Below are 24,756 nucleotides of genomic sequence, written 5' to 3'. Positions count from 1 at the left end.
CTCCTCGAACTTTTGCCGGCCCGCGATGCGCATGCGCGGGCCGGCTGAGACCGAAATCTCGCGTCTCGCGAGAGGACGCGCCAGCGCGTCCACTCGGAATGAAACAACCACCTCCAGGACGCGTCTGTGCGTACAGCGGTCCGGAGGTGGTTAAGTGACGACGTTTCCTACTCACTGCAGAAGACGGCGCTCACTGGTTCTTACCGCCTCCTGCACCCAAGATATACTGTAGGTGACCTGCAATAACCAGTAAGCACTTTCCCTGAAGGCTCACCCACACGGCCATTGTTTTAGTCCGCAACTGAGCCAAATTTTTTTTATGTGGCTTGGATGTGGACCCATTCACTTCAACGGGGCCGCAGAAGATGCGGACAGCAAAATGCAGAACACACATGGCTGGTGTCCTGCGGACCAAAAGAAAAGGTACGGTTGTGTGTATGAGGCCTTACTAGCCGGGAAAGCACTTATTGGTTAACCCTTTAATGGCCAGTCACTTTTCTCATGAATGGCATTGGAGGACACAGCACCATGGGTATATGTCCAGCTGACACTAGGAGGCTGATACTAGAAAGGAAAAGTGTTGGGTCCACCCAGATGGGCTATACTCTCTGCACAGACACTAAACTAACCAGTTTTAGTCTAGTGTCCCTAGGAGGCAGACATGACCTGCTCTGTTTTTATTGCAGGTCTTGCTGCTTTTTTATGTTCTCTTTTTTTTCTTTTTTTTTCTTTCAAAGGCCTCTGCCTGCTGCAGGATGGGGCTTCATTGTGGACTCCACTTTAGTAGCACCCCCTGCAGGCACGTACTATTGTACCTCACCTGTCACCTTGTCCCCCATTACTGCATCCGCAGTGGCATGTCGGCAATCCCACGTAAGTGCGAGTTTGCCGAAGGGGTGACCCTGCAGCGCCTGAAGATGTCGGATGGTACGTACTCTCCCCTGTGTCGCTGCCCCATGGGGTCTCCTGGGTTAGTTCCCTTCTTCTGGCCAGGGGTTGGGATATTCGGGGGGCCCAGGGAGTTTACCCTTTCCCCCCCCCCCCCTCAGGGTCGCCACGTATATTACGTGCACCCATTGCAATAAAAAGTTGCCCTGTGGTCAGCCTGACCCTGTCAGTGCGCAGTGCCTTGTCCCCAGGCCCTCTCAGGACTCCCTGTCCACCCCTTCTTTGTCGGTCCCTTCTGAATGGGCCTCTCCCCTGTCCGAAGCCATAGGGAACCTTGCCCGACACTCTCCCAATCCATGGTAGAGTCGCTGGACCGCCTGCTTGCCCAACTTGCGGCCGCCTCTGCCCCTCCTAGGGACCCCTCCGCAGACGGGGCACGCTCACGTTCAGACACCAGGTCCTGCAAACGACCTCGGGTTGTCACAACTATGTCCCGCTCCTTCTCGGGTCACTCCCAGGACAGGTCTGAGGCTGGCAACGAATCCTCCCCTGCTGCACCTTCCGCCACCTCGGGGGACACCTCTGACTCAGATTCCAGATCAGAGCAGAGCACTGCCCTGTCTGCAGCCATGCAGGATCTCATCAGGGCAGTTAGGGCCACTCTCCACGTGCAGGAAGACCCCTCCTTCTTGCCTCAGTAATCCGTATCATTCCGCCATTCTAGGCACTCGGCTTTGGTTTTCCCTAACCATGCGGATCTCGACGCACTGCTGGCCAAGGAGTGGCGTCACCCGGATAGGCGTCTCCAGCCTTCGAAGAGTTTGGATGTCCTACTTCGAGGAGTCCATTACTATGTGGTCTGTCCTTCCTCAGGTAGACCCACAGGTGGCCCGTCTTGCTAAGGCCACCACCGTTCCTTTGGCCGACGCGGCTTCCTTGTCTGATCCGTCGGACAAGAAGATAAACTCCTTGTCCACGTCTGCATTCGTGGCAGCAGGTTCCGCTTTCCATCCTGCCTTTGCTGCGTCTTGGGTGGCAAAGGCCTGTGTGGTCTGGGCCTAACAGCTGGTTCAGTCCTTGCCCCTGGATTCTACTCGGGGGAGCTCCATCTCCTTGCCTCTTATCTTCTCCAGGCATCCCGGTATCTTTGTGATGTTTCCCTGGAATCGGCCCGCTGCACTAGCAGGGCGGCCGCTAACTCTGTTGCCATCTGCCACACGGTCTAGCTTCGTGCCTGGGCGGCGGATGCCGCCTCCAAAAAGGCGCTCATATCACTCCTCTTCCTGGGTGGTAGGCTTTTTGGGAAGCGTTTGTAGGAGCCTATTTCTGAGGCCACGGGTGGGAAAAGTTCCCGCCGTCCTATGTCTGATTCGCGATCACAGCTTTTTCGCTCCTTTCGGGATTCCGCCTCCCGTCAGGACAAAAAGACTATTTATCCTTCCTTCAAGGCAAGGCCCTCCTGGGACGCCCGCCCTAAGCCTTCCAAACTCCAGTCTTTAAAGCCATCATCTGCATGACGGTTTTCCCCCCGTTCGAGTCGACCCCCCAAGCGGGGGGTCGTTTTCTCTCCTTTCAGGATCACTGGAGCGCAAGCGTGGACGACGCCTGGGTCCTGGAGGTAGTTTCCTCCAGATGCAAAATAGATTTCTCCGCCCTTCCCACAGGTCTGTTCTTCCAATCGTCACCGCCCAGGTCACCCTCCCGGGCGGCCGCTTTTTTTCAGGCCATTCATTCCCTTCACGCGCATGGAGTGATTGTTCCTGTCCCGACCTTGGAACGTTTTCAGGGGTTTTACTCGAACCTCTTCACTGTTCCCAAGAAGGACGGTACTCTTTGCCCCATTTTGGATCTGAACGCGCTCAATTATTTCGTCCATGTCCGTCACTTTCGCATGGAGTCCCTCAAGTCAGTGATTGCTTCCCTTGAGGTAGGCAAGTTTCTGTCATCCATCGACATCCGGGATGCTTAACTGCATGTCCCCATAGCTCTGTCTCATCAGAGGTACCTTTGCTTCACGGTAGGTTCTCTACATTTTCAATTCGTGGTATTGCCCTTCGGCCTGGCGTCTGCCCCGAAGGTCTTTACAAAGGTGTTGGCTCCCCTCGTCGCACTTCTCCGTGCCAGAGGAGTTGCAGTAATACCCTACCTGGACGATCTTCTGGCGAAGGCTTCGTCCCGGGAGGACAACCTGTCCTGCCTTCACATCACCCTGTCCGTGCTATCCCAGTTCGGGTGGCTGGTGAACCACTCCAAGTCCTCCCTTGTTCCCAGCCAGAGGATGGATTTCCTGGGCATGGTCTTCGACACATGCCTCTGATGAGTGTTCCTTTCCCAGGACAAGGCAGTGGCCCTCCAGTCAGGGGTGGCTCGTCTTCGCGAGCCGTCTCCTCTGTCCATCAGGGCGTGCATGTGCGTTCAGGGCCGGATGGTTGCAGCCTTTGAGGCAATTCCTTATGCCCAATTCCACACCCGGTCCCTTCAGCTCTCAATTCTTGCCCGGTGGAACAAGTCTCCGTAAGGCCTCTAATGCCCGATCCGCTTTTCTCCTCAGGTCCGCCAGGACTTGAGTTGGTGGCTGAACTCCTGAACCGTCTCCCTTGGCAGATCCTTCCTTATCTCCCGTTAGCAGGTGATCTCCACTGATGCCAGCCTGGCAGGTTGGGGGGAAGTCTTCGGGTCTCTCACAGCCCAGGGTCAGTGGTCGATACGGGACAGCTCCCTGCAGATCAATATCTTGGAGCTCAGGGCCATTTTCCTAGCTCTCTCCTGTTGGACTTCCCTCTTCCACTGTCATCCTGTCCGGATTCAGACGGACAACTCCACTGCGGTGGCTTATTTGAACTATCAGGGGGGCACCAGAAGCATGGTGGTCCTGAAGAAAGCCTCTCGCATCCTGCGGTGGGCAGAGAGACACGTTCCCGGTCTCTCCGCTGTCCACATCCCCAGAGTCAACAATTGGGCAGCCAACTTTCTCAGTCGCTAACGTCTCTACCTGGCCGAGTGGTCACTCCATGCAGAGGTGTTTCAAGAGACACAAATCCCACCCTTGTTGTTTTCTCTTTGTTCAGGTTTACCGGGTTTCCCGGGACTCTTTGATAATGGTCTTCTTTCTGGTTTAGGACATGTTGGCTTCACTTTTCGCTCTGGATTTTGGTGCTCCTACTGCTTTAGTACCAAGTGGTTAGTTTAGTGTCTGTGCAGAGGGTATAGCCCATCTGGGTGCAGCCAACACTTTTTTTTCCTTTCTAGTGGCAGCCTCCTAGTGGCAGCTGGGCATATACCCATGGTGCTGTGTCCCCCAATGCATCCAACTAGAAAAGGATTTTACGGTAAGTACAAAAATCTATTTTTTTTGTGATTTAGTGCACGTGGTTCAAACACTTATTTTTTTGGACTACCAAAATAACTTTTGCAGCTTTTTATTACATAACACAAGGCTTTTTAATATACGGTATATATTATAATATAATTTTAAAAAAAATTTGTCCTTTTTATTCAAACTATAACTTATTATTTAAATATGCAAATTATTATAATTAGTTCCCTATATGTGTTGGATCGTTTTATTATACAATATGTATAGTTTCACATGAATGGGGTGATAATTGTAATGGTTTTGGTTGGTGTGGGCGTTTTTTTTTATGTATTTCACTTATTTTTTTAATATATTTCTGCTACAAAAAGACCTTTGGGGGACACTGACTTTTTTTATTTTGCACATTTTCCTTTCTTTCCCTTTTTTATTTGTATTTTATTTATTTTGTATTTTTATTATTATTTTTTTATCATCACGTTATTTATTTTTAAAATATATTTTTGCCACATAATATGACAGTGAATAATTTTATTTTGCACCTTTTCCTTTTTATAGTTTTCTTTTACTTGTATTTTATTTATTTATTTTACATCTTTTTGCTATTTCTTTTTTTAAATTTTTTTAAATATATTTTTGCAGCACTATGTGTCCCCAAGAGGTCTTTAAAAGACCCCAGTGGGACACTGACTTTTTTTTTTTTTGCACTTTTGTTTCCCTTTTTATTGTTTTTTCCAATTATTTTTAAAGGGGTTGTCCGGGTTCAGAGCTGAACCCGGACATATCTCCATTTTCACCCAGGCAGCCCCCCTGACTTGAGCATCGGAGCAGTTCATGCTCCGATGCTCTCCTTTGCCCTGCGCTAAATCGTGCAGGGCAAAGGCATTTTTTGGAGATCCGGTGACGTACCGGGCTCTCCATGGGGCTGCCAAGAAGCCTGGTGACGTCACCGGCACTGATGGGCGGGCTTTAGTGCTGCCTTAGCCAGTAAAACGGCTAGGGCAGCGTGGCAGCTAGGGCGGCCGTTTTACTGGCTAGGGCAGCACTAAAGCGATCTAGCGCAGGGCAAAGGAGAGCATCGGAGCATTTCCACTGTAACTGGAGCATCCAAAGGAGCCTCAGTTACAGGGAAAACTAGCCTCCTAGGCGGGGCTTTGTACAAGACAGAGCTGGTGAGGCTCTGCAGTCCTCTGCCCCTGACACCAGGCGATCGCCAGGTCTAAACTGCACAGCGCGCCGCTCACCTGTGTGAGGAGAAGGCAGAAGCGCTGATACACACTGCTTCTGCCTTCTCCTCGGCTTCTCCGCTGTCTCTGACAGCCGGGGACCTGTCCTGCTGGGTAGAAACACAGGTGATCGTGTGATCAGCTGTGTTTCTGCCCGGAGCACCGCATGCGGCCTGTGGGCTGCAGGTTGTGCCCCCCTGGTCTTTGGGAAAGTGTAAAAAAAAAAAACACAGCAAAAGGGCTCATGCACCCGACCGTATTTTCTTTCTGTGTCTATCCCGTTTTTTTTTTGTTTGTTTTGCAGCCCGTATGCGGAAACCATTCACTTCAATGGGTCTGAAAAAAAAAACTGAAATGACTCCGTGTGCATCAGAATCAAATTGGTGGTGGTCCGACACCTTGCACCTCCGCCGATCGGCTGAGCTGCTTGTGTGAGCACTGCGTCCTCTTTAGTGTTTACCTGTTGTCTACTTTATAGCGGTGGTGCAGTGTAATTACAGCTTCTTCTCCTGTTCAGTGTAATTACACTGCACTACTGCAACACTGGAGACGGCGCCGTGGGTAATCACTGAAGAGGAGTGCCGTGGCACTCTATGATCCGAAGCCTAATTATCAGTTTCACATCTGCGGGGATGTGACCCCCAGGACCCCCACCGATCAGCTGTTAGAAGAGGCCTTGAGCACTGCAGCCTCTTCCTAGGCCAGTGACATTCCTGTACATCGGTCACATGGCCCAGTTGCAGCTCAGCCCCATTTAAGTCAATGGGACTGAGCTGTAGTACCAAGCACTGCCACTATACAGTGTACGGCGCTGTCCTTGGAAAGCTACCGGGAGCCTGCATCGCCCACCAGAGCTCCAGTGAGATGTGATAATGGTGACCTATCCTGAGATTAAGCCATCATTATCATTTCCGGGATAACCCTTTTATGATAAAAGAGAAGTCGGTCCAGAATGATGTATGTATGACTATGGGATCAGACTACACGGGGCTTGTTTGTTGTCTGTTACCATGGAATCACATAGGTCTGCCTAGGAGTTGCCACATTTTGCCATTTCAGATGGAATAGAACGGTAACAGATGAACTGGCTGAGCCCTAGGTGGATATAACCTTTAACATCGGAGGTCTTCAGTGCCCGTGAGCTCATTCCTACTTGGATCTCTCCTTTTCCAGTTTAATTTCTTCTCTTCTTTCCTGTAAAGGTCATATTCATTGAGCGATGGACTAATTCGAACATGAGCTATTTCTTTCCTAGGACCGTCCTGATTACTTCTGACAAGGAAAGTTTCTACAACATTCACTTGTCCAAACCCCATTTTAAAACTGGAGGCTTAAAGTCTTCTCCATGAGTCGCACTGATAGTTTTTCCATTAGCCCTTACAGCTCTAGTCCTTCCAGACTAAGCAGGGTTGGCAAGAGCTTCTCTAACCCACACACGGAAAATGTTCTATGGTGCCATATTGATCAGAAAATGGCGGAGATTAATGGAAAGGTCGTGGGATTTAGGTCTTTTACTTTAGTTTTTGTTAAAATAGAATTTTAGTTTTGCACAGAATATCCCAAGGCCAAAATATTTCAGAGGTTCATGTTCTTGACTAGTCCCATCCCGAGTCCTCCACCACTACCTTCTGGCCACCCTCTGACCTGCATGGAGGTGTTGGACTGAAACTTTTTTACTTTGACAAAAAAAAATAAAAAAATAGTGGGATCCATGGTGAATATTGTCAGCAGTCCAGATGAGTAAATCCATGAAAATCTGACCCAAGCGTAGTAGATGCCTACAGTGCACATAAGGCCTGGATCCTGTGACAGTATTAAAGGACCTTAACATGTATAGCTTGGAAGAAAGACGAGATAGAGGGGATATGATAGAAACTTTTAAATACATAAAGGGAATCAACAAGGTAAAAGAGGAGAGAATATTTAAAAGAAGAAAAACTGCTACAAGAGGACATAGTTTTAAATTAGAGGGGCAAAGGTTTAAAAGTAATATCAGGAAGTATTACTTTACTGAGAGAGTAGTGGATGCATGGAGTAGCCTTCCTGCAGAAGTGGTAGCTGCAAATACAGTGAAGGAGTTTAAGCATGCATGGGATAGGCATAAGGCCATCCTTCATATAAGATAGGGCCAGGGGCTATCCATAGTATTCAGTATATTGGGCACATTCTATGTTTCTATGTATAGACTAGTAGAGGAGGAACACCCAAGTCTCAGAAGTACAGGCTTCATCTCAGATACTGATCCTATCAACCCACTTCAGGGCTCCAGATGGCGACCAAAATGGTCGCCAATGCGACTTAGAATTTACAAATGGCGACAAGACTTTTTAGTCTTGTCGCCATTTGCGACTAGACCCACAGCTCTGCAGTTGAATACAGCGGCGGGGCACAGGAGATATGATAGTTCTCTGCCCCGCCGCCGATGTTCTTCTCAGCAGCGCAGTGGAGAAGGAGTCTCTCCCTCCCCCTGTGCTGCTGCCGCCGCCAATAGGGGGGGAGGGGCCGTAGCCACTGCGCCACCAATGAAGATAACTGACCTGTTAATACAAATACAGGAGGTAGGTGCCGGAATCAAATAGCCGACACCCGACCTCTATGACGGGGAGCTGCGATCAGCGGCAGTTAACCCTTCAGGTGCGGTACATGAGGGGTTAACTGCAGCGGATCGCAGGTCCCTGTCATAGAGGTCGGGTGCCGGCTATTTGATTCCGGCACCCGCCTCCTGTATTTGTATTAACAGGTCAGTTATCTTCATTGGTGGCGCAGTGCGCCCCCCCACCCCCCAACACCCCAGTATAATAAACATTGGTGGCGCAGTGCCAATGAGGGTTAAAAAAGAAATAAATAAAAAATTTATTCACCTCCTCCAATTGATCGCGCAGCTGCCGGTCTCCTGTTCTTTCTTCAGGACCTGTGGTGACGTCACTGAGCTCATCACATGGTCCATTATCATGTGATGGTGATGGATCATGTGATGAACACAGTGATGTCACCACAGGTCCTGAAGAAAGAACAGGAGACCGGCAGCTACGCGATCAATTGGAGGAGGTGAGTTCATTATTTTTATTATTTTTTTTAACCCTCAATTGACCTACTACTAAGCATTCTGTATTAAAGAATGCTATTATTTTCCCTTATAACCATGTTATAAGGGAAAATAACACAGTGAATAGACTTTCATCCTAGCAACCGTGCGTGAAAATCGCACCTCATCCTCGCTTGCGGATGCTTGCGATTTTCACGCAGCCCCATTAACTTCTATGGGGCCTGCGTTGCGTGAAAAACGCACAACATGCGATTTTCACGCAACGCACAAGTGATGCGTGAAAATCACCACTCATGTGCACAGCCCCATAGAAGTAAATGGGTCCGGATTCAGTGCGGGTGCAATGCGCTCACCTCGCGCATTGCACCCACGCAGAAATCTCGCCCATGTGAAAGGGGCCTAAGGGTGAATAGGACAAGGGTTCCAGCCCCTAAGGGGGCTAATACTAAGTAAAAAAAAAACAAAGGCTACACTAAGGCTACTTTCACACTTGCGGCAGTGTGATCCGGCAAGCAGTTCCGTCATCGGAACTGCCTGCCGGATCCACCGATCTGGATGTGACTGAAAGCATTTGTGAGACGCATCCGGATGCGGATCCGTCTGTCCGCTTGTCATGCGGACAGGCGGATCCGTCTTGTATCTTTTTTCAAATTTTTACACATGCGCAGACCGGAAGGACGGATCCGGTATTTTGAATGCCGGATCTGGCACTAATCCATTCCTATGGGGAAAAATGCCGGATCCGGCATTCAGGCAAGTCTTCAGTTTTTTTCGCCGGAGATAAAACCGTAGCATGCTACGGTTTTCTCTTTTGTCTGATCAGTCTGATGCATATATAAACAATAAATAAACATATTACATAGCGCTGCGTCCGACAAGTCCAAACTATTGAATTATTAAAAAATATCTCCTATGTGGTGAGCGCCGTAACAGACATAAATAACTAAAAACCATGCGATTTGCTATTTTTTTTACACCTTGCCACCCCAAAAAATAGTATAAGGACTGTTCTATTATGGGCCGAACGTTTCATAAAATGCGGCTTTTTTGTGTGTGTTTTTTTTTTTTTTTGTGTGTGGTATTGAGTATCGCAATACTTTTTTTTATGGTGATGAAAGCGAATCAAAATTTTGGTATTGAAACAACCCTATGCCGATCTGATCAGCGTAGCGTTGTCACGATACCAGAATTCTGATTCGGTTTCGATTTGGCGACTAAAAATTTAATTTGGCTCCTAAATTTCTGAGTTCAGGAGCCAATGGCTACTAGGTATTTTTTTTAGTCTGGAGCACTGCCCTTCCAGCCCTCCCCACATAAATCAACATCCTAATGGCATGGACCATGTGCCAGAAGCCGTTAAAGGAGTTCTCCGCTTTGGGCAATCCTTACTTATTAGAAGGATCCCTTGACAATTAGCTGATCGCAACAGGGGCAGACTGGGAACTTAAAGTAGCCCTAGAAAAATAAAAAAACCTTAATAGTGGCCCCATATTGTAGGAGAGTCCAAATTGATAGAAGGCGGGGCAACACAAGCTATAAGTAGGCAGGGACAACGGAAGGAGGAGGGGCTAGCAGTACCATTGTGCAGCACAAAATATCGCCCCAGCAGAACCAAATACTACAGTGCAGCATGAATAACTGCCCTATCACCACACCAAGGATGGTAAGGCTACTTTCACACCTGCGTTCGGTGCGGATACATCTTGTATCTGCACAGACGGATCCGCACCGATAATGCAAAAGCTTGTATCCATTCAGAACGGATCCGTTTGCATTATTCTTTCAAAAAAATGTCTAAGTCAAAACGGATCTGTCCTGACTTACATTGAAAGTCAATGGGGGATGGATCCGTTTTCATTTGCACCATATTGTGTCAGTGAAAACGAATCCGTCCCCGTTGACTTACATTGTAAGTCAGGACGGATCCGTTTGGCTCCGCATCGTCAGACGGACACCAAAACGCTGCAAGCAGTGTTTTAGTTTCCGCCTCCAGAGCGGAATGGAGGCGGAACGGAGCCAAACTGATGCATTCTGAGCGGATCCTTATCCGTTCAGAATGCATTGGGGCTAAACTGATCCGTTTTGGGCCGCTTGTGAGAGCCTTGAAACAGATCTTACAAGCGGACCCAGAAACGGCAGTGTGAAAGTAGCCTAACACCGTTGAATTCAGGAGGAGGACCTGCGGCCACCGCCAGGTAGATGACTACCTGATGCTCCTAGCATTAATTAGTGCTGAGATCATCAGACTGTTTCCTACCTGGCCAACGGCTGTTAGGAGGCCTCGGGCAGGCCACCCCTTCAAACCCGCCACCGCTCCCCCCCCCCCCCCCCCCCCCCCCCGAACATCAGCCCACCTGGAAATTTCCCTGTAGGGTATATGTCCAGTCCGCTACTGGATTTCAAAGTGTCACCCTGCTCGGATCCCCAGCGATCAGCTATTACCTGTGGAAAAACCTAGCAGTAAGTGTTACATTTTCCCTCCAGCGCCACCACAGGGGAAATGAAGCATTACACAGTGCTTATACAAATCTAAGGACTGTCTGTTTAATACAAGACAGGTCCTCAAGTTGGAGAGACTCTCTGTGTAACCACTTTCTGACCAGAGGATCTCTCTTGAGAGGGGAGAATAAGGGGATGATATACTCTGATGTTCTGCCATATCTTGGGCTCTGTTCACATGTGCGTCTTGGGTTTCTCTTGAGCTTTTTGGTTATTTTTGGTGGCAAGAATAGAATAGACTGGACTGCAGCGCTATTTTCACTATGAATAAGAGAGAGCCTGATGGGAAATTTTGTTTCCTTTCACCCTTACTGGTTCTTCTGTCTTGGTGTCGGGGAGTGGGGGTGCTGCGGAATAATAACCCGTGACTTTGTGAAATCGTGGCTTATTACATGTGTCTGTCTTCTTTCTTGCAGTCCTACTGGATCACACGTTGAATGGTGCAAGCAGCTGATTGCAGCCACAATATCCAGTCAGATTTCCGGTTCAGTGCCCCCCGAAAATGTTTCTCGAGATTACAGGGTGAGTGCGAATAAGGTGGAGCCCACCAAAATATTGTACGTGTTGCGTCTCAGACCTCATTATTAGGGGGTTTTCCAATAATAGGAAAATGTCCTCTGAAACTTTGTGACTCCACAGATCCGGTGAACTGTTCATGTAAACCCTTGTTAAGGGCTCATTCATATGATCGTAGGCCGTCCAAGCCATTGACTTGAATGGGTCTTCAGTCCGCAAGACACGGCGCGGATGCACAAATCGGAAGCCCACAGAAGTACTATGAAGCAGTTCTATGGGCTTTTAGGTCTGTGCAAAAAATACAGTAAAATGACTAGACACCTGTGACATTCAGGAAGCACATTTTCCCTCACCCATGACGGCACCCATGCGACTAGGACCTCCCATCCAGGACAGGAAACCTGAAGAGAGAAAATGGTTCACACCCCCACCACACTTCAGGTTTCCTGTCCTCCGGATAGGAGGTACCTGAGGAGCTCGGGCCGGAAGAGGTGTGGGCATCCTCGGTCATTGGATTAGGCATTTTTGGGCCTAGGGATTAAAAGGAGCCGAGGCACGTTTTATAAATCGGCAGCAGGAGTAGGCAGCCAGTCTTGTGTGCACACAGTGCTATGCAGGACGCGCCGACCCCCTGGAGCCCTCGAGGCCCACAAGCCCGGTATTGGTCCTGAGGAGCAGGGAAGCTTGACTCTACTATTGGTGAGATGTATCCTCTCCTAATAAATTTTAGGTGTTATTTTTGCTTTATTGTTGTAGGTAGCAAAAACACCAAAGAAATCATCTGGAAAGACTAAACATAAAGAATGTGTAGGATGTAAAGTAGGTTTAGCAGCCTCTTATATTAAACCACTATGTCAAGCTTGTATAGATAAGCTGGTTATGGAAGAGTCTCACAGCTTATCCAGAAATATTGGGGGAGACTATCTCAGTTTCTTCCAGCCTGGAGGTGTAAGTGTAATAGAAAACGGATTCCGTCTGGAATTCCTTTCTCCTCCACCAGATTTTTTTTGCCCAGACAGCATGTCCCAAAAATCCGGAAAGAAGAAATGCTTTGGAGTTAGAAGTTTTCTCCCTCTTGGACAAAGGGGTAGTTTGCCCGGTTCCCAAAACAGAGAGGGGCAAAGGGTTTTATTCTCCTCTATTTTTGGTGAAAAAAAAAAACAAATGGAACATTCAGAATGATTTTAAATCTAAAAAAATTAAACAGATCTCTGGTCTACAATTTTTTTTGTATGGAGACGATAAAATCAACTGTAGATCTCCTCTTCCAGGATTGCTGGATGGAAAGCTTGGATCTGGAAGATGCATATTACCATGTTCCAATCCATGCTTCCTCCCAAAAGTTTTTAAAAACAGCAGTCTGACTTGCAAATATATCATGAGACGTGGACATGGATTTTGCAACAAATCTGAAAAACCACGGTTAGGTGCAGAATTTATTATAAAGGGCTCATTTCTACGACAAATCCATGATGTGTGAATTCACCTTAAAAGGTCAGTTAGGGAATACGTCATACATGGGTACAGTATGGGTGCTGGAAATAGACAAGCCATACCATTGCATATATATCTAGTCATTACAGGTAGATCCCTCAGCTGCAGCTACGCCGCTTGCTGATGGTCTCTGCTTCACAATATAAATTATATAATTTTATATATCTTTTTTATTTTTTATTTTTTTTATTTTAGTTTTTAGGGGTTGACAATAAAAGGGTACAATCGAGTAAAACAAAATTTGCAGAAGCAGATATAATGCAAAATAAATTACATATCTCAAAAATAAAGGCTACTTTCACATCTGCGCTTTTGCTGTCCTGTTTTGAGATCCGGTGTGGAATCTCAAAACCACAGCAAAACGCTTCCATTATTATAATACAACCGGCTGCATCTGTTCAGAACGGATCCGGTTGTATTACCTCTAAAATGAACAAGACCGGTTTTTTTCGTGTCCTGAAGAACGGATCCGGCAGCATTGACTTACATTGTGTTTCATGCCGGATCAGTCTTGATCAGTATCCCATGACGCGCACAAAAGCGCTGTTAGCAGCGGTTTTGTGTCCGGCATGGGAACACAACAAACCATAACGGAATCCATTCTGGTGCACCCCGTTCAGCTTTGTCCCCATTGACAATGAATGGGGACAAAACTGAAGCGTTGTACTGCGGTTTTGAGATCCTGCGCCGGATCTTGGGACCGAACAGCACAACACAGATGTGAAAGTAGCCTAAATAAATGACCGTTTCTCTGAAAAAGAAAACCCACCCATGTAGTGTACTAACGATGTGACTTTTTATAGAAAGATCCGGCTGAATTTTACCTTGTCTTGACACTGTTGTGCATTTTAACAGGTCTACAAGAGGCCCGATACAAGGGTAAGATATGTCCGGTGTCCAGTGGTTGGCCTCTTGCCTGTTTTGTCCACTATGTGCCTCGTGTTGAATTTTTTTTTTCCCGTATTATTGAGTATCAAAATCTCTTATCTGATGCAGAAATTACTGCAGAACATTTACCAAGCAGATGAAATAATCTGAAATGGGGTAAACAGATTCCAAGATTACGAGGGTTTTTTCCCCCTCTTGTACATTTGGAGATCTTGATGCTCGTCCTGCAGGTTGCCTTTTCCTTCTGCCGTGAAGACGTTTTTTTCAGGTTTTCCAGCCTGTGTTCTTTGCTTGTATTAGTTGTGCTGTGTTTGCCTGCTGTGTAGCCTCACTTGTGTCTGTGTTTTGTATTTTACGGTTGAACAGGCTCCACATTGACGTCTGATGGTCAGCTTGTGCAGTGTCTTTGAACCGTATTTTGCTGCTTGAAAATCTTCTTTTTTTTTTCATGGAAATTCCAACAGAAGCTAAAAATGTGTTTTGTCCTGAGGGCGCCAGTAACTCCAGACGATTTCATGGTCCTTGCATTCTTCAACTTTTTTGGTATTGTTGAATATTCAATCTTATAGGACAGTATAATGAATATAGATATTAAGAATGCTGTGGAGTTCTTTGAAGGAAATCAAAGAATTCTATATTTGAGCCCCCGTTTTTGATATATATATATATATATATATATATATATATATATATATATATATATGATCAGGCATGTTGAATTTCAGTGCCCAATCCTTTTATTCTCCCATGAAGCTTTTTCTTGGCATTGAAACACATGTATGGGGCATTCGGGAGAGATGGCTGTCAACAAACATTTGACCATCAACCATTGAAGGTGGTGTATGGGACCCTTACAGCTTATGCAGATACACAGACCCTGTATGGCAGTTCTTTGAGAGCCTATGGAGTCCCTTTTGTGGCCCTTTATGTACACCATGCGGTGTCCCGTGAGGCATGCTTTTTTTCTTCATCCCAGAAGCAATAATTCTACAGTAGAGCACCAGCATAATATGCCTTGCAAATTGAGCATTCCGAGTTTCTTTTGTGTGTCTTAGTATAAAATGAAGGAATCATTATGGGCCCATAGCATCTACACTTTGCAACATTGTGCACAAGGTACACGGTCTGGTCCAATCTCTGGACAGAAGACAGTAAAGTTGGCAGGAGCTATAGCTCCAGCACATAGTTCTCTTTTTCTTAAAAAGGTCATATGATAATAATGTGGGGGAACATGGCAACAAGTGTTGAGTTTTCCTGCAGCTCCTCCGCAGGGAAAAGGAAGTATTACACCATTTCTATTGGCGGTGGGGCATCAGTGTAATGAATGGATGTGAGAGGTCTTCCTGAGGAAGAGATACACCTTATAGCCACTCACGGACAAATAGATGGTGATCCATTTAGTAACTTGGTAGTGGGTTTTCTAAACCAGTCACCCCCTTTTAAAGGTGCTTTACCACAATGGATGTTTGTCACCAATCCACATGATAGGACAAAAATATCTGAGCTTGAGATTCCCATTATAATTACAGTGAGGTTCCTGAATCCCCTAACCCTCCTCTTGATGTAATTGAAGTGAGCAGCGGTTTGCATGAAGCTGCGTTCAATCATACACCCTGCTGCTCCGATCATTGTGTGGAGGGCTGACGGAAGTAGCGGAGTGTTGTAGTCGGCTGTTCCTGTTGGTTTCTTTGGGTAGAGGGGCACCACACATGCTTGACCACTGCTCCATTTAAACTCTTCATTGAGGTTCTGCATTTAGAAGAAACGGCAATCGGGAACCATGTTCTAGAGATGAGACAATTTCTTGAAATTGGTTTTGTGTCTAATTAGTGAAATTTTACAAAAAATTATATTTGTGTCTGAATTAAATATGCTCCAATTGGCCTTAAAATTGGTATATCACACTCTGATGTCTCATAGGACTCCTTTTTAATATCTTTTGATAATCTTGATTTTTTTAAAAGGGGGAGAAAGAACAAAAAAAATTAAACTCTTGAATGATTGACAGCAATAGTGGCACTGACATACATAGCTATGGGTAAACACCTGGCTAATGGTGGGACCCCCGCCTATTAGCTGATTGAGAAGTCACTGGTGCCTTCTCATGGCTTTTCCTAGGCAAGTGACGACTCGTTCATTGCTCATGTGACTTAGGAGCAGCTCAACCCCATAGAAGTGAATGGGGCTGAGCGCGATACCAAGCACAGCCGCTATACTATGTACAACGCTGTGCTTGGTGAGCCGGGAGAAGGCCGTGGCACTCACAGGAGCACCGGTGCGTTCTCCAAAAGCTTCTCCAGCTCCTCTGGATAGGTCATTAGTATCTGATCGGTGGGGCTCCGACACCGGTGACCCCCGCTGATCAGATACCAATGACCTATCCTGAGGAAAGGCCTTAAATGGGTTTTCCTAGATATATTAACTGATGTATCTTTCTAGTGTGGGTCTGAGACTCCTCGACGATCAACCACAGCTTTCTCTTAGCTCACCAAGCCTTACACAGTATGGCATCTTGGAAAACCCCTTTAATGAACCCTCTGGAATTATATGGATTCGTATGGTTTCATGTAATCCACCGTTCTTGTTTGTTACTGGTGTGTAAGGATCCTTGACAGCTTGATCTATGTGTTGCTCAAGGCTGCTCCACATCATTGGAAGACGATCAATATTTGTGCAGCGTGATGCGGTTTGTTTAGTGCCATTCTTCCACAGCCCAGCCCGCCTGATCCTCATCAACAGACAAGGCGTGCCTGATCCTCAACCTTTCAATGTGTTTACTGAGCTTAAGTGAACGTCCGGTATTCAACATTAAACTAGCCGGTCAGCTTTAAGTAGTCTGTAAGAAATCTGTATATTAATCTCCTGGTTTCTGATTGTCCTCCTTCCATGTTACACAAGGTTATCACTTTACTGCAGTGAACCCCAATATGTCTTTCCCCTATATCACTCTCACAGGGGTCCTGGAAGGTGAGACCTGAGGACTTATTTGTTGGGGTCTTTACATTGCAGGTCAATTTAGATGTTGTGACATGGGAGGAACACTGTGGTCCCTCGCAACCTTTTTTAACAAACTAGGGAATTACAGATTGATTGCTTTTTATTCCCTCAAAAAGATAAATACCTGAACCTCCAAGAGTTCTCATCTCAGCCTTTTTAAAGGCTGTGGACACTTTGACCAAAAAAAATCACATTAACCTAGGAATTACAGAACACTTACCTGGTGGCCTCCTTTTCAGCTGCAGATCGACCAATTTCTAGGTCTTTTTTTTGCCATCCATGATGGTTGCAGCACTTCTCAGACTACCTGGTGTACACTGTGCATTGCTAGTCCAAGATACTTCCTTCTGCCCTCAGATTAGTCAACACGGTGCGTGTGAACGGTGCCGGCCAATCCAAGAGCAGGGCTGGACAAGCAGGAAGTGTTTTGGACTAGGTCTGGATGAGTTCTCGATATTTTTTCAATACTTTGATACCTGGTTCGATATACCAGGGCTGGAGTTTTTTCGATACTAAGCTGCGCTATTGCACAGCCTAGTATCAGTCACTATCAGAGAACATGGCGCGCATTATGTGCAGGGAATTGTACGGAGCGGGGTGTTGCGGTTTGCTAGCTGTATAATACAGCAAACAACCGACCGCAATGACCATTATCAGCCATCACGCCAAAACTGGTCAATTAACCCCTCAGATGGTGCATTTAACAGTGATGGTGGCATCTGTGAGGCAAGGCAGAGGGATGCGACTCCCTCTGCCTTCTGATCGTAGCCCCGACAGTGAAAATACAGAGCTCCAATCGGTTACCATGACACCCTGAGGCCTGCTGAGACTTCACATGGCTGTCACAGTAACCTCCCTGCTAAGCTGTGCACAAGGCACAGCTCATCAGGGAGTGTGTCAGAATCCCATTCACCCTAATAGATCTCTATTAGGGTGAGTAGGATAAGGGATCAAAAGATCCCAGGGTCTAACCCCCCAAGAAGGCTAAAAGTTATAAATAAAAAAAAAAACATATTAAGTTTTAAATCGCTTCCCTTTCCCAATTTTACATATAAAAAAAATGTAAACACTAAAAAATAAAAATATCAGGTATCACTGGGTCCAAAAATGTCAACTATTTTTTTTCCTGTGCCATTCCGCCATAACGAAAAAAAATTAAAAACATGCAGTTCACAATTTATTATTTTTTTGTCACCTTGTCCCCCCAAAAAACTTGGTGAACAAAAGTTCTATGTACCCCAAAAATGGTACCAATAAAACTAGAGTTTAGCCCACCAAAAAAAAAGTTGTGGCTCTCAGAAAATGGTGATGCAAAAATTTTTTCTTTTATTTTTTTCTCAAAGGTTTTTATTTTTTTTGCCTCATATCAAGTATCGCAATGCCTTTTCTTAGTATTGAAACCGAATCAAATTTTGGTATTGTGACAACTCAGTGTGCATCAGACAGTCTGAGAAGCAGTACAGCCTTATTGGATGGCAGAAGAGGAGCCTGGAAATTGGCAGACCTACAGCTGAAAAGATGGAGGGCACCATGTAATTGTTCGCTTCCCGGTTGATGTGTTGGGGTTTTTTTTTTTGTTTTTTTTTTAAAAGGAGGGTATCTTTAGATGTCCTTTTTAGCCACTTCTTGGAATCATACACTGATAAGTGACAGCTGCTTATAGGTGTTGTCACCAATCTAGTTTTCCAATGACCTGCCTTATATTCCCTATTTCGGTTATGTTCACCTTATTGCTCTGTCTCTGTAAATGTTAAAGGGGTTTTCCTAGACTTAAATACTGATGACTTATCCGCTGGATAGGTCATCAGTATCTGAACAGTGGGGGTTCGACACACCAAGACCCCCGCCAATCAGCTGTTTGAGAAGGCAGCAGTACTCTCTGTAGCACTACAGTCTTCTCATAGCTTTTCCTAGGCCTGTGACGACACGCTCACTGGTCACGTGGCCCCTAGACGCAGCTCAGCCCCTTAGAAGTGAATGGGGCTGAGCTGTAATACCAAGCACAGGCACTATACAATCCACGGCGCTGTGCTTGGTGAGCAAGGAGAAGGCCACGGCACTCACAGGAGCGCCGGTGCCTTCTCAAACAGCTGATTGGTGGGAGTCCCAATTGTCGGACCCCCAAGATCAAATATTGATGATTTATCAAGAAGATAGGTCATCGGTAAAAAAAAATCGCAGAAAACCCTTTTAAGTGTTATTACAGTGTTTTCCAGGCTCCAGGTATTAATGACCTATCCTCTGGATCTATCAATATGATCGGTGGGGTTCTGACACCGGGCAACCCCACTGATCACTGTTCTCTGCAGCCGTCAGCCCCACAATTAGCACTTTGAACGGAGCCAGAAGCACAGCTCTGTTCAAAGTGCTGTGACCGTGCTTCATCACTGCAGGTCAGCTCTCATTCAAGTGCTTCAGGGATCCCTGCTGACCTAGAGGATAGGTTATCAATATTAGGAGCCCAGAATACCTCTTTTAACTTTAGTTCTAACATTATGCTCATCAAAAGGGGCATATGGATTAAGAACTCTGTACATCCCACCAAGATAGAAAACTGTTGTAGAATAGAATATTTATTTAAATTTAAAGGCTATGTACACTTTCAGGGCCAATTTTTTATGATTGAATGGTACTCATTTTGGGCTAAAATAATTTCTTCAATTGGTCTTTATTAAAAATATTTACCCGTTCTGTCACAAAGGTTTAACTTGTCTAGCTGTGTGAATCATACTTTCACTTTGTGCCGGTCATGTACTAAACCTTATCTCTAAATTGCTAAAAGGTCTTAAACACTTATTTAAGCCACATTCTTATCAGTAAGATAAGAATTGAGCTATAATGAGAGTTTAGGAAGTCAGAGATAAGGAGCCGTCAGCTGAGCTGCATGGCGGAAAAAAGTTCAAATTCAGAGCCCACTACTAGAGAATCTCAAAGCTGTACAGAGAAAGGGGCTCAACATTTTTAAAACAGATCAATTGAAAAAATGAGTTTTAGCGTGCAATAATAAAATTGCTCTCTACAGAGCGCTTAAAATGATTACTACTGGTAATACAGACCGCACTGTTATCGCATCCTGGTTTAGGCTCCATATTGCTTGCCGGCCATAACCATTACTTGTTGCTTGTTTTGTTTCTTTGTCTCTGTGATGTTTTACGGTGAATGATAAGGTTTTATGCTATATACCAAACATCTGCACCACTTTATATGTAAAGGGTAAATATTCCTGTAATGGTTTGATTAATTTAAATGTGTATTTGTGCATTGCATTGCTGATAATAACGGGATTGCTTACAGGTAAATGTTAGTGTGAGTACGATATCCATCCTGTAATGGTGCCTGATATTCTGTTTGATAATGCAAGAGGCATGATGGTTACATCTCCACTGTCTGATCAGTGATCCGCGTGACCGCTCTGCTGTATTTATTACATGCATGTTGTGTGTCTGGCTGCTTTCAAGTGTTGTCTTGTAATTGCTGGTCTGTCATGTTATGTATGTCTTCCGCTGAATTCTATGCTCAAACTTGCAGTGCACAAGTTTCCGTGATGTGCAGCGTAAGCATTTCAGCTATGTGTGTTTTGTTGGAAAATGACCTATTGTTTAAATCAAGTCTTTATGTTTAAAGGGGTAATCGCATGATTAACGTAAAAAAAAAATCAAAATCGGACATCCTATTGTGCATGACATTCTCTTTGTAACCAAGCTAGAACGAGCCCTGTACCTCACATAGATCCGGAGATCTCCCCATTCATTGCGCCAATTGCTCTGCTATATTTACAGCTGGCAGCTCAGGGGGCGTGTCCTTTCTGCTGCAGCCCTCTCACTATCACAGCTCAGGCGGATTGTCCTTTCTGCTGCAGCTCCCTCCCTGTAACTCTCACAGCTTCTAACAGTAGGATAGAACGGAGCATGTGCGTCCACCTCAGTGTGGTGGACAGAGAAATACGGAAATGAACAAACAGCAGGTGGTGCTATACAGATACATTTTATTGATTAGCTCATTGAGTGTGCTAAAGTTTTCTTTTTCTTTTTAAGGGTACTTTCACACTAGCGGCAAGGACATGTCGTACTTTTAGTCCGGCCGCCTCTCTGCATGCGCTGCCGTGCTGCCGCCGGAACTCCGCCCCGCCCCCATTGAGTCAATGGGGCCGGAGCAATAGTCTGGGGGCACGCGTGCACTAGCGGCAGGACGGATCTGACAGGCTGTTCACCCGCCTGAACAGCCTGCCCGAGTTCCTTGCCGCTAGTGTGAAACTAGCCTTAAATATTTGTTTATTAACGGCTTTAAAACCAAGAAGAAATAGAAACGTACAATTGCATCAAATGAGTGAGTGATACAATAGAGGGATTACATATGAAATAGTCTAATGATCAGACAGCCATGTAGAGTAGGCTGCTCATCGAGTGCACTAAATTTGCAATTGCATGCAAGTGCAAAAATATTCAGATCCAGGTTGTGGTTTGAAAAATGTAGAATATTTTTCATGGGTCAACCACCTTAACATATGTTTAAAGAAATTTTGGTGCATCCTAGAATACACTAGCCGATGAACCTAATAATAGTCTGACACCTCCTGGTCTGTACAGACCACTGATCGGCAGTCATCTCATAGACAGAGTCCATAGACAAGATCCACCGCTCCCAGTAGGTGATTGACATATCTACTCCCTCCCTGCAGAATGACCTCTGCACAGGTCACAGAGCATGTCTAGAAAACTATCCTATCGAGTCCCTTCCAGTCTATTATGTCTATGGGCCATGTGGCTCTCAGAAGGCTGTTGACAACAGATCAGACATGATGGTTGCCCCCAGAAAATATAAATTAAAAAAAATCTACAAAGAAAAAAGAATAATTACCATTTGGTTTTAATTAACATTGTATGTGGAACATTCCCTTACAACACACAAACTATAAAAAAAAAAAAAAGAACTTTGTATCTGGCCTTTTGGAGCTGATATCCGGGGCACTTGCAGGGTCCCTGCAGCTCCCAAGTGCAGGTGCATGGTCTGAATACATAGATACTATATTGATCTCATGGAACTGTTCTCTGCTGATATATTTGGTGCAGATGATGCCCTTGAGGCCATGACAACTCAACAACCCCCACGAGGAGTCATTCTAAGATGTATACTCCTGCTGGAAGTGGAGTGTTTCCTATAAGAACAAATACCTACGTATCATTCCTTCCCCTTGTTCCGCATGTGGTGACTTACCTGCCAAAGAGGACATTTAGCCTCCACTTTGTGCGCACTTATGGCTAACGTCTTGAACTTGTCTTTTAAGTCTAACCTGTCCTTTTATCTGTTGTCTGCATGATTATTTCTCTCTTGTTGCCCCTGTTCTGTCCCGCCTCGTGCATACACAGGATATACAGGACGAGCACAATGGCTACCATTCCGAAACGGAGGCTGAGCAGTTGGCAAGTTGTACCCCTATATTTTATATCACCGTAGTGCATGTCTCTAGGTTTTAGATCTGTCCTAGAACAATCCATCATGTACGTATACTGCTCATTTAGAAGCCATCATCACCCGTGAGAACACCATATGTTCTAGACTACGCCATTAAGGTCTGGGCGAGTGACTACGGTCATACTGCATTGGACGTGAAGTCCTAGAACATAGGCCACCGTTCACCTGACTGAGGCCAAAAGAGTATGCTTCCACTGGGTTGGGGAGTTCCAACATACCGTAAAACACTGTATGATATGACTTGAAACATTCCTATGACCTTATTCATTTTCCCATTCATTTCCATTGAAGTCACGAGTCGTTTAGGACTGGTCAAGGGGGTTGTTCCAGAATGATACTTTATCACCTGTCCTCAGGATAGATGATGAATGTATGATCGGTGGGGATCCAACCACTGACCCCCTTCCATCCCAGCTAAAAGGATGTGGATCCCGTGTCCCTCAAGGGTCAAGCATGGGTGCTGCCACTCCCTTCGAAGTCTACAGGACTGCTAAAGTCAAGTACAGCACTCGTCTGCCTCAGGCAATCCCAATGAATTTAATAGAGAGGCAGGGAACATTCTTAACCAGCGCTCCATTCAAACAGGGGACACGGGGTCTCCATTCTCATAATTGGTGAGGAAGCCAGTGGTTGGACCCCCACCAATAGACACTTATCACCTATTCTGTGGATCAGTGAGATGTTGCCATTCTGGGAACATCATTTTAAACAATGTTCTCTACCTGGTACTTTACTTAAAGTTTCGGCCACATGTGATTGAGGTTTTGTAAAGCACTTTTTATTTTACTTTTTGCCACTGAACATGACTCTACATTGTCAGATTTTACTGCCTCATTCTCACAGGGTAGTATTGAGGCATCAGATATGATATAGCTCTTGGTTGTTATTTTTCATACACATTTTAATTAGAATTTTGTCATTTTCTCTTTTGATTGGGGTTATTTCTTGTTTTAGCAGAATGTCTTTAAACCTGAGTTGACTGTAGATTGATCCTTGGTTACATTAGGGAGAGAAATACATCAGATTGGTTGGATTATCCCTCTCTAGTCCTGTTTTTCTCAGATATTAGTTATGTCAAGGGTACCTGGCAGCCACTCACCCTCAACCAGGCATGTTATCAAGGAATCAATGCTTCTGTTTTTTTCATTGAATTGCATGTGCTTTGTTATAAAAAAAACTAAATTTTTATTGGATTTAATGACACATTTTGCTTTGTATTGCTTCTGCAGCTGCCATGTATTTACACTATGTAGCAGGCTGCAGAATGTCCTTCTGTAAAAAATCCATCAGTCTGGCCTTCTGAAGGTTGTAGCCTGCAGTCCCTCTCTTTCCCCTAGAGAATGATCTTTATGATTTATAATCAAATCCTAGATGAACTGTGATTTGGTCATAAATCAGCTTAGAAGGTTGCTCAGGTGAGAAGCCAGTCGGGGAGATATATCAAAACTTCCAAATCCATCCGCCAGTCTTGAACTCCCTGCGCTGGCGTGAAGCCTCTTAACAAATCAGGCGCATCTCTACTCTGCCGTGCGCCCGAAACTGAAGTCTACGCCATTCACAGGCTGGTGTAGCCTTCAGCTATAACTTCTTCCACTTTCTGGCAAAAGCTATAGTAAATGCTGCAGCGGCGCTGAGCCACAGCCCTTCCACTAAGCCACGACCCTTTTTCTTCTGAAAAGTGCTGAGAAGCTCAAAGAGTTGCAAATTATAGTGCACACATACCGTGCGCCATAATCTGTGACTTTAGGCTGATAGGCCTTGATAAATGTCTCTCGGTATCACAAAATGGCATTGTTCAACTTGCTCTATAGTCTGTATGCGATGCATTTGGAAAGTCTTCAGACCCTTTCACTTTTTTACATTTTGTTACGTTGCTATCTTGTGATAAAATAAAAAAAAATTACCCCATCATTCTACACTCAATACCCGATAATGAGAAACCAGAATGTTGTAAATCTGCTAATTTATTGAAAAGTAAAAACTCAAATCTTGCATTGACATAAGTATTCAGACCCTTTGCTCAATACTTAGTTGAAGCACCTTTGGCAGCAATTACAGCCTCCAATGGTCTTGGGTATGATGCCACAAGGTTTGCACACCTAGATTTGGTGATTTTATGCCATTCTTCTCTGCAGATCCTCTTAAACTTTGTCAGGTTGGATGTGGACAGTCAGTGGACAGCCATTTTCAGGTCTCTCCAGACATGTTCGATTGGGTTCAGGTCAGGGCTCTGGCTCGGCCACTCAAGGACATTCACAGAGTTGTCCCTGTCACTCCTGTGTTGTCTCGGCTGTTCTTGGGGTCATTGTTTTATTGGATGATGAACCTTTGGCCCAGTCTGAGGTCCTGGACTAGGTTTTCACCAACTATACAGTACAGACTAAAAGTTTGGACACACCTTCTCATTCAAAGAGTTT

The 24,756-nt window shown here is 45.4% G+C and overlaps 1 protein-coding gene across 3 annotated transcripts in view; it reads left to right on the top strand.

Moving 5' to 3' along the window:
- MTMR1 (myotubularin related protein 1) overlaps positions 1–24,756 on the top strand; it is a 98,644-nt gene that overhangs the window by 10,120 nt on the left and 63,768 nt on the right. For 2 of the 3 annotated variants that reach the window (XM_040404768.1, XM_040404769.1), the window contains exon 2: positions 11,389–11,494. In XM_040404768.1, the coding sequence (XP_040260702.1) occupies positions 11,389–11,494 (106 nt within the window). Of the gene's footprint in view, positions 1–11,388; positions 11,495–13,837; positions 13,862–24,756 lie in introns of all 3 variants that reach the window. The other variant, XM_040404767.1, reaches the window with a different exon arrangement.

Source organism: Bufo bufo, chromosome 8, assembly GCF_905171765.1.
Source record: "Bufo bufo chromosome 8, aBufBuf1.1, whole genome shotgun sequence".
Taxonomy (NCBI): domain Eukaryota; kingdom Metazoa; phylum Chordata; class Amphibia; order Anura; family Bufonidae; genus Bufo; species Bufo bufo.
The sequence above is the reverse complement of the archived record's forward strand: the minus strand, read 5'-3'. Positions and strand labels throughout refer to the sequence as shown.